At 29.5% G+C, this 10,505-nt stretch overlaps 1 protein-coding gene across 1 annotated transcript; it reads right to left on the bottom strand.

The window, feature by feature from the left end:
* Nucleotides 1-3,800: 3,800 nt before the first annotated feature.
* On the bottom strand, nucleotides 3,801-10,034 carry LOC132723248 (secretin receptor-like). Its single transcript, XM_060707928.1, has 12 exons — nucleotides 9,889-10,034; nucleotides 8,610-8,717; nucleotides 8,200-8,327; nucleotides 7,664-7,758; nucleotides 7,256-7,424; nucleotides 6,876-7,032; nucleotides 6,458-6,518; nucleotides 6,052-6,118; nucleotides 5,577-5,668; nucleotides 5,323-5,461; nucleotides 4,987-5,028; nucleotides 3,801-4,552 (listed from the first exon to the last, which is right to left on the bottom strand). The coding sequence occupies exons 1-12, from the start codon at nucleotides 9,971-9,973 to the stop codon at nucleotides 4,241-4,243; spliced, it is 1,455 nt and encodes a 484-aa protein (XP_060563911.1). The 5' UTR covers nucleotides 9,974-10,034; the 3' UTR covers nucleotides 3,801-4,240.
* Between the last annotated feature and the right edge of the window lie 471 nt (nucleotides 10,035-10,505).

The following is a 10,505-nucleotide window of genomic DNA, read 5'->3' as shown; positions in this document are numbered from 1 at the left end:
ACTGTGAAATTATGGTTAAACAGTTGATAAAGTACTAGAACACGTAACGTTTATAGAAAGATTTCTGAATAGAAAATTACACGGCTTAATATATGTACGTTCCTGAAGAAATATACATTGTATTGTATTGCATTTGTTTTTATTTCTTGTTTTAGTCACGTCATATTGAATATTATTTCTTGACTGTTTGTTTAACTCGAAAACGATATGTAAGATATAAAACTTTGTCATGGTTCACGCCATCTATTACTGTATTTGACATTGTTAATAAGTTTTAAGGATGTTTGTTTTTATATGTGGTATAATACAGTTTCTGCCATATGGAAAATTCCAGAGAGGAGATTGATTGTTATCCCGCTGACACTACTATCAATTATACTTGTTATGTATTCACTGTATGTCTGCTTATCATTCCAATCCACACACAGTTAGCCTGTTTTCTTACCTTTATAATACAGTAAACATATAACAAAATTTACAACCACTCTCGGATATGTGTATACCATTGTCATAAATGTAATTGATCTCAAATTAACGTTAAGCTTCTTTATATTTCGTCAATTATAGTTCAGTTTATTCCTTATAATAATTATACTTATACTTATGTATTAAAAGTCTGAATGCACGTCTTGATCATATCAGACTGATATTGAATTAATTTTGATATTAAAGGTTTAACCAAACATAAATTACCTTTTTGCTATCCGATTTTATTACTTTTGACTTTTTCAATCGATATGGCTATGGGCAGTGAATTTTGCAGATTTTTGTTTCATTCAAAATTAAAAATATTAACATGGAAACATGAAACATTCAAGTAGATTTAAGTACGTACAATACAAAACAAATAGTCTATTTGGAAAATAAATATTGTTTTAACCAAAACAAATAGTCAATATCAGCAAATGAAGTAAGCTCGGCAATCACTTATTAAGGTATCGGCAATGCCTAATACTTTTTTGTATTTTGTAAGACTTGCCTTTATATGAAAAGTATAGTATTCATTATATTAATTGCAGTATAACAATGAATATTAATTGATATGTTTTTATCAATAATATAAGGTTTTGCAGAGGGGATGTTTTAGGACTTATAATAGACACATTATTGGCGTCCGCGCCGAAGCGCGGCGCCCTTATGAAATGAAATCAGATTTTGTGAAAGGGCGACAGCAACTTCTCGAGCCTTTTAGTCGGTCATAATAAAAGCTGATCATTCCGATCAGTATGAGGGTGCTTGATTATTAATTAAGAATGAAATGTCGCGATATGTTACAATGAATAGCGAACTGGTGAATTTCGCAATGCAAACATTTTCAAATTAAATAAGCTTTTCCGTCAATTAATCGCGCTCTTCGGGGTTTTTTATTTATCATTTTGTAGTGCACAGTGGGTTATCATGGTATGTTATTGTTGTACATGTCAGTTGATGACCTCAATAGTCCGAAAATCTATTTATAGATATATCTATCTATCACTCCTGTCGGTAATTCTCGGTCTCTCCCGGTCTATTTTGACCGGGATTTACTAGTGACCGGCGAATAGTACCACACGTTTATTGTCCGGTCTCTCCCGGTTTTGGATTAGATGTTTGATATCGGTACAATTAAAAAACAAAAAACAACAACAATAGCATGTTTCATTTTATCTAACAATAAATATGTACAATAATTGAGAAAAAGGTACATTTTTATGGTATTAATATGACATTATCAACTTTGAAACATTTTATTTAATTTGTTATCCGTGTTTAGTAAAGATGCCGAGGAATTATTCAAAGTTACAAATTAGATTTATGAATTGTTCATTTGATTGATAATTTAAAAAATTAAAAAGAAAAATGCAAATGTACATGTACATGGTTTAAGAATAAACAATATTATATATTAAAAGATAAACCATAATTTACTGACTTTTTCCAGTTAAGTTTTGACTTATAATCGTCTGTCAATATGTCAATTGAATTCTTAAAATTTATTTTACAATTTTAATAAAAACAGAGTAGTAAAAACTCAATATTAAAATAGCACATAAAACACAAAAAAAGAAAAGAAAACAATATTCATAAAATTTGTATTTTTTTTATCAAAATTAATAGATATTACAATTATTGTATAATTAACAATTATGCTCAACATGATCAACATGGTAATATAACCAGTGTCATATGAACAGATACCTTAAGAGGGGGTCTTCGCTAATAGCGATAACATAATAAGGGACAATTACAAACGTGTTGTACGTGTTGGTCATGCGTTACACATATGGATTATAATTGATTGTATACATGTATATTCGTTGCTATTAATAACCATGATCATAAAGTAATAACAAGTAATATTCTAATCTCTAGCGTGCCAATCAAAGTTCATAATGAACAATGTTTTTCGTCCGCTCATTCAGAAGTGATCTACATTTCTGGTAGTTTATAAGAATATATTGTCATCATATGTCTACTAGTTAATCTTCACTTGCTGCATTTCTTGCTTGGACGCCCTTTGATGCTTTGCATCAATGCTTTTTTTGTGTGTAATCTTAAACGCATATTATTGTGAGAACAGAATCGACCAATAACATCTTTGTGTATATAATGTTGTTTTGGTAAGCACTAACCAAATAAGCATTGCTTTCTAAATTTATGTTTTTTATCATATTGTTCGAAAATTTGTAATGATATTTATATAATGAATATATGTTTATCCATCAAAACATAAATTATGCAATTATATTTTGATTCAAATATTCAATCAGATTATGTCTTGATTTACATTAGGCATCCCATATTAAACGTTTTCATTGTTTGAAGAGCATAAATTGATACTGGCAAAAATACTTCGGAAAATCCTAAATTTAACTTTAATTAAACATTGAAATCGTTATTTTATTATTAACGACATTTGTTTTATTTTACTTTAACGTGCAAAAAATATTTTTTTAGATTGGACGACTCTTAATAGTGAGTGAATCTTCCATTTGTATTTAAGGATTTAAGTCATAGCATGGGCCGTTAATGATATACGTTTATGTTCATTTTACTTTAATAATTTTCCTCAGCGTTAGTTATAATGAGCGTCCGTAAGGCGGAGTCTTTGGAGGTCTAGCGGAGCTTCTGTGAATGTGTATTTAAATTTAAAAATATGTAAAACGAAGTATATTTTGTTAACTGTTTACGTTTTTTTAATTACGTAGTATACCACGGATATTGGATGGACAGTATATATAAGTTTGCAGAAATTTTTAGATAACTAGTCTTGCTTTTTCAGATTATATGCCTGAAAATCAGAAACGTATTCAAAGCTAATGATTGATAGAATATTAATTTGATCGGAAACACTCAGGAAACAGTAAGTTAGTATCTATATCTCAAAATTTATCGACCCCTAATGTCCCGAAGTGTAAAACCCCCCTTATTTTTAATCAAATATTTTCTTTTTTCTCACACTATATTATTTACAAATCAATACAGGAAATACACTCGTTGACGGAAAAATGGAGAAAAAAAATACGCAAAGAGTGACGATGATCAACTGTATAACAAAATAGGGAAACATGATTTATGATTACTTTATAATTAAACACATATCTAACACAATACCTGTAACGCGTGATAGGGACGAATGTTTCTTGTTCGTCTTCACATGAATCAATCATAGACGGTAATTAAAAATATGTTTCATTCTTGTCTAATTATTTATAGAAATCGTCATGGAACAACTGTATATTCATTTTATTTCATTTTAGCAAATAGTTCTATTTCTATTATAATATTATATGCAATAACAAAATTAAAGAACGAAAACGGAACAATTAATTACTCTTTTTATTCACTTTTTATATAATTATGAAGAATATTTACATTGAATTACATTATTTTATTACGTCATTACCCTTGTAATTTACTATCAAATCTTGGTAGGGTAGCAAAGTATTGTAAATGACAATAATAATAGTCCCTCATGTGAAAAATATAACTAATTTTGCGATGCTTTTGTTAACAATGTACTTTAAGAAATTTCATGCAGAAAAGAAAGCTATCAAAATGATGTATATAGAATAAAACCAGCATGATGAACTGTCATTTGATTTATTTTGTTGCATTTCCAAGTTGTAGTTTTAATTATCAAAAAACGTAAATATATGTACCAGTATTGTCACTGTATTTATGCGAAGTCAAATGTGTTTGGTCAGAAAGGTTTTTTGACGAGCATAAAAATTCGAGCTATCACATTCATGAAGACAATTTAATCCATAAGTGGTCGTATTTGATCTGTGTCGCTTGCCATGTCATATCTGTTTGTCCTGCCATATTCGGAACCATTCAAACTCGTACTTGCCGTTCCTCTATTTAACGCTGTAAATTTCGATGTCTCATCCATATTGTCTTTGAATTGCCTGTCTGAAAGAAGCTTTTTAGTTCCTCTTATATTTGCCTGGGCACTAGAGGAATGCGACAAGCACGATCCTTTTCTGTAGGAGGATAGCGTGAAGGTGCGCGTGAAAACATTATCTTGCTGTCGGTGGCGATACCAGCACCGGCGTATCTCATTGTGCACCTATGAACATATTTAAACGTCTGATGAATTGTTTAAGTAAGTATCTGCAAGGTGAGTGTTAGTAACATTGTTAAGTGTAAACCAGAGATTGTTTAACATGTGAATGAAATTTAATTCACAATAGAAATATATCCATTATAATTTATAATCGATGACTTAATTTAATAGTTATCACATACACAGCGACAATCGTCTTAACATTGGGAAGTTTCTAAAATGTAATAAACGATCAGAAAATGGGTACAATGATATTGATACAGTTATCGTATATGACTTTTGTGTGTTTATTATTGAATAATAAATTGCTACATTATCGTTAATGAAAACCCAAAACATTTATTACCTCCGTTATTCTTAAAATGAAATACCCTGTAACGAGTAAATATATTGTATTTGGCAAAAAAAGATACACACACCAAAGTGCATCAACCTACCTCTTCATTCAAAAAGCAGAATAACACCGCTAGAAGAAATCCCTGAAATATTAGGAATTTTCTCAATGAAATTTACTTAAAGAAAAAACAACAGTTTGCATATTAAAAAATAATAGAAACATATTATATTATACTGTCTATTTTTTAAACCTTTAAATCTTATCTCCGATATTTTTTTCAACTCTTTAAGTACATTATTTTATCCATGACAGAAATGTTTTATATAAAATATGTCTAAAATATTCGTTCCAACTACTTGTCAATGTCAATGTTGCATAACGCATTTTGTTTCGTTTCATTGCTGTATAATGATAGATCACCAACAAGTGTAATTACCTGGAATGAGTTATAAAACATTTCACAGTAAAGGTAAATCATGTCTGCTTTTACATCAACGCCCGTTGGATATGCTGATGTCCCTATGTACAACACACCAAACAGCGGGATCAAAACCAATGAAAATTTCGCAAGCCTTCTGAAAATAACAAGACAAGCCGAAAGGTTTGTATGGCTTATATTTTATACCATATAAAAGAAAGAAAATGATTTTCGTAATTGTTAAATAATTACGAAACTTCATATCAACTCACCTAACTTGTTGATTATTTCCTTTAACATTTCTGTGATTTTTCATCCTCAAACATAACACCCTCACAATGTTGATGAAAAACACAAAGTTTATCTGAAAAAATGCAAGCGTAAACGCAGCTGTTTAGAACATTTAAGAATGGTAAACATCATGGTTATTGGACATAAAAAACTGACGGTATGTTCGTGTTGCCATGGTTCTTCATTGGCAGTTATACATTTTGTTTTAGTTCAAAGGAAATTTGAATCCAAACTGTTTCCAATTATAATAATATAATCTACATTTTACTATGAACACACTGAAAGTGTGATTTAAATTAAAGAAAAATATGTTACAATGCAGCACATTATTAATGTTATTACAGTAAATTGTAACTTCACTTTCATAATTAAAAACCTAACATTGTATTTCATATTCTTTTGCGATAAAATAAATTATAGGTTTTCAATATCAAAAAACTGTAGAAATAAACGCACACAAATTGTTAATATTATTGGACTTCTGATTATCCAAATGTATCCAAAATCGTCTGTGTTCCAGCACCTGTCAAAAAATAACAAAAATAATTTTGCTTATTTACTGACATAATTTAGAAATAACTAGTCATGCTTTGTTCGACGTAATTGGCAACTATATAAACACAAACGAAACAAGTATGCTGCTTTTCAGAAATATAAAGAGTTATGGACCACAGTAATTTATAAAACCAAAGTACAGCAAGGTTGGTGAGACCTTCTCACGAAATGTATGAAAGTCTTGTTTGTTTTGAATAATACTTTGAATTCCCGAATACTATGTATTGTTGACTAAGTATGAAATTCAATCTGTAAGTAAAGACTAATAATAATTTATTTTAAAACAAGAATGTTTGAAATGACTCACAGAGTGTCGTCGGCAAATATCCTGACAAATATCCAAGGAATTATGTATACAAACGGCGACACTGTAAGTAAACGATAAAGAAGCAATGTTATAGTTTTATCACTTCTGCTCTGTAGAATATATATAACAGATCTCATCCGTAAACCCAGAAGGAAATATTAGGTATATGTGATCATAATCTGTTTGTTAAATGCAGAAATAAAATAAATCATAAAATTGTTTTGTTTTTAAATCCTTTTTATTTTTATATAAGTAACTTTAATTATTTAAATGACTTTTAAAAATATATTCTAATTTAGCTTGTATAAAACAATGTTAAGTTAATGCATTTTTATTAATTTCTCTTACAATATTTGCAAAATTCAAATTTTAATGTCCTGAGCTACTTGTTCTCAATTAATTACTTAATTATACTCACGCCATCCTATAACAACATACATTCGAATACCAGTTCGTTCAGTAAACAACGTTTTGTAAACAAGCATATGAAGGTATAAACCCTCCATGAAAATCCACATCATACTTGCAGCGACTGCATACATAAACAGAGACACAATAAGTTTACATTCCCAGTGCTGAAAAACAACATTCATAGCCAACTATTTATGTACGACTTTAGAAGGTAGTTAAGTAGGAAAATTAAATTTATGTAATACATTGAATTACGTTTTATCATTCACTTATTAACACCACTTTTCTAGGTATTTTGAATCTGTCAACCTACTTGTTTTATATAAGAACACCGTCACAAAAATTATTATTATCAATTAAAATAGCATATCAATATCATGGTCTAACCATTCCTTCCTCTATAAACTCCCATTTGTCATGGGAAATTTGTTTGACATCTTTATGCAATCCAAGCCCTGATACAAAAAGGACATCCTTTAGAAGAGAAAGAACTGCACGCAGAATAAATGCTATAAATAGGTTGATATGTAGGCTGTTACTTTTACAATGTAGTCTCCTGAAAATAAAATAAAAAAGACACATAAGCTATAATTTAGTAAGCATTATAGTTTAGTATGTTTTCCATTTCAAAAGCAGGTTTCTGTCGAAATTATTTCTTTTGAAAATAATTTTCATGTATATAATTATGCCGTTAAATTAGTTAAGTGCCATAATTGTTGCTTTCAAAGGTGCAGTATAGTGCAATATAATGTTTATATATTGAGATAAGAATATTTTCTAAACTTTATATCTCACCGAGAAAGACACATTATGAGCACTGCTATAACCAAAGAAACCAAGGAAATACCGTATCCTACATTTGACATCAGGTTAATTCGTGTCAGGTCATGCTGCAACATAAAGTATAACATAATAGGTATGTCTGTACCTCGTAATTGAATAACTCTAGATTACTTACGGAAATTATAAAAAGAAGACGACGAATATATTGTAACAACGTAGTAAATAATCTTGTTATGATGGCTTTTTGCATTTCAGAAATTGTGTACAATAAACATTCTATCCGTAAAGTCAAATAAATATTTACTGAGTATATGAAATGATAAAATGTTGTTTAACACATTATGGTAACTATGCAAAAACTGTAACTGATATACATGGGTATGTCAAAATAAGAATGACACGTTTCTAAATATGATGATTTAACAGACACCGGCATATATTGCCATAAGTTTCGACACACGATATTAAAAGTTTATGAACGGATGGACTGCCTTGAGGAAACAATGATTATTATTAAAGATATTTTTAAATTAGTAAATAAAACCTACCGTAATTGCTGCGTACTCTGGATCTTCCATAAAACAATAGGTGTAATTTGTCCATCCCGTTGATTCATTAGTTTCAGAGAAAGGATGCACCCATAATCCATCTTTATCACACTCTCGGAAAGCAAATCCTTTAAAAGAAATATGTTTATTATGAGAGCAAATCTGTCAATATCAAGCATTTTAATATATATGTCACATTATATAGAACACAATTTTCGAAAACGTAACAATGATCGTTCCAGAATACCTTTAAATGTAATTTAAATATACAAAATTTCAATTAGATATGCTATTTTTTACAAGAAATTAAGTAGACGGAATTGTAAACCTGATATAGCATTTGTTTTCAAAATGTAGTTTTTTTTACAATTGTACTTCCATAACATAAAAAAATTGTCAAAAAAGTTTACCAGTTTTGCTAATGCCTGAAACATATGATGGACATTTCTGCCTAGCGAACCTTCCAGCTGCAGTAGCATCCCAACATAATAGTTCATCCCATGTCACATTGCAATATCCTTTAATTACAAAAAAGCCTGAATACCACATCATAATTGAGAAAAGAAAGCGTGTTCTTTACCATGTGAATTATTAAGAAAGTATTGATACCAAAAATATATGCTGTTTTATACATAGTGTTTTATATTTTTAATGGCATTTACATTTGTGTTTAGTATATTTTAAATACGTGTTCGGTCAGTGACACATTTATTTCACGCCATTGCTAAATGATAACTATGTAAGTCTTAACCTTACATGAGAGTAATTTGTCCAAACTCTATCAGTAAAAGAACAGATCAAAAGTTGGCATTCGTTTGATGGAGTGTATACAAAACATCATCATTGGCATTCATTTATATTGTTGTAAAACGACTATGGGTATAAAAAGCGGCTCTTGCAAAATTATGTTTACTTTGGGCTCTTACATACGATGTTTTTCCATAAAACTATCAATGCGGACATAATTTGACATTAAAAGGCAATATGATACTTATGGCTATTCAGATTTTAGCTTTATTACGCATATTTCAAAACGTTTAAGGAGAAAATAACTAAATGTGTCTTATGTTATCAATCATCCTATAGAATTATTATAACAATATTAACGTATCTGTCAGATATAGATCAAGTACTAACGTCTAAGTCCCGAAACACCATTACTTCTTAGAATTTGTTATCAATATATTATACGCTAAATTGATATTTTGATATCAGATCAGTTCAAAATTTTAGCCACCTGCACTCATGATTTTAAATTTCAATCAAACGTAAAAGCTATAACAGTATACGTAATTGAGTCAAGGTGTGAAGCTTCACATTTTCAAATAACAAGGTTTAACAGATTGTTTAGATTAGCATCTATTTTAACATCAAAGATATGAGGCATTATTTTGATGAAAATATAAGTCATTAACTACTGTCTAGTATATTATAAAACAGGAAAACGATACGAATATACATCATGAAAGAAAAATAAATACGTCATCAAAAAAGCACATAAATCATGATGAAATTCATTTGAAATCACTTTTTTTTGTTTAAACTGCATCTACAAAATTCTGATGGGTTTGTTGTATTCTAGAAATTTATTTTTGACATTATATTCTGTATGTCTTTATGCTACATGATCATTTCGAGTAACTCTGAACGAGAGAAAGACCATTTTTTGTTAACATTTAAGGAACTCACCTTGTCGTGGCTTATAGTTTGCTATTCTTTCTAAACAACTAAGATTCGCTCTTGTTTGAGCAGCTTTGTCAATTTTATATTCCATTCTTGATCTGCAAAACAAAATTATGAAGATGTTTGAATAATACACAGAACGATACTGAATTATTCTATATTATTGTTTTAAACTAGACTTAAAGAGCTATGGGCCGACAGGTTAAGACCGTTGACTTCCAACCACCTCTTGTTTTATTTCATATTAGAATGCTTTCCAGCTTGTTTACGGAACGTCGGTGGTTTTACCAAGGCATTCCTTTGTGCCTGAATAAGAACCATTTGTTTTATCATACAACAGCGAATTACTTCAATGAAAATCTGTCGGCAATGATGAAAAACCATACTAACTATATGAGGACTTTCACTCGTCTATTTATTGTACCAATTATTTAGCAGAATACCTTGATTTATTAAGGTCTCATTTCATAGCTGTGCATAATGAGAAACTTTTCAGTAACAAAAAAACATGTATTTCTTTAATTATTTGTTTTAAACATTTCTATCGTATTGCCGAACATATAGTTGATTGTTCACATAAACATATGTACAATGGTAAGTATATTTAACGAGTGTATCTTAAA

The sequence above is a fragment of the Ruditapes philippinarum genome, unplaced genomic scaffold (assembly GCF_026571515.1).
Source record: "Ruditapes philippinarum isolate M1 unplaced genomic scaffold, ASM2657151v2 ctg6091_1_1_1_1, whole genome shotgun sequence".
Classification (NCBI taxonomy): Eukaryota; Metazoa; Mollusca; class Bivalvia; order Venerida; family Veneridae; genus Ruditapes; species Ruditapes philippinarum.
This window is presented reverse-complemented; position numbering and strand designations above follow the sequence as displayed.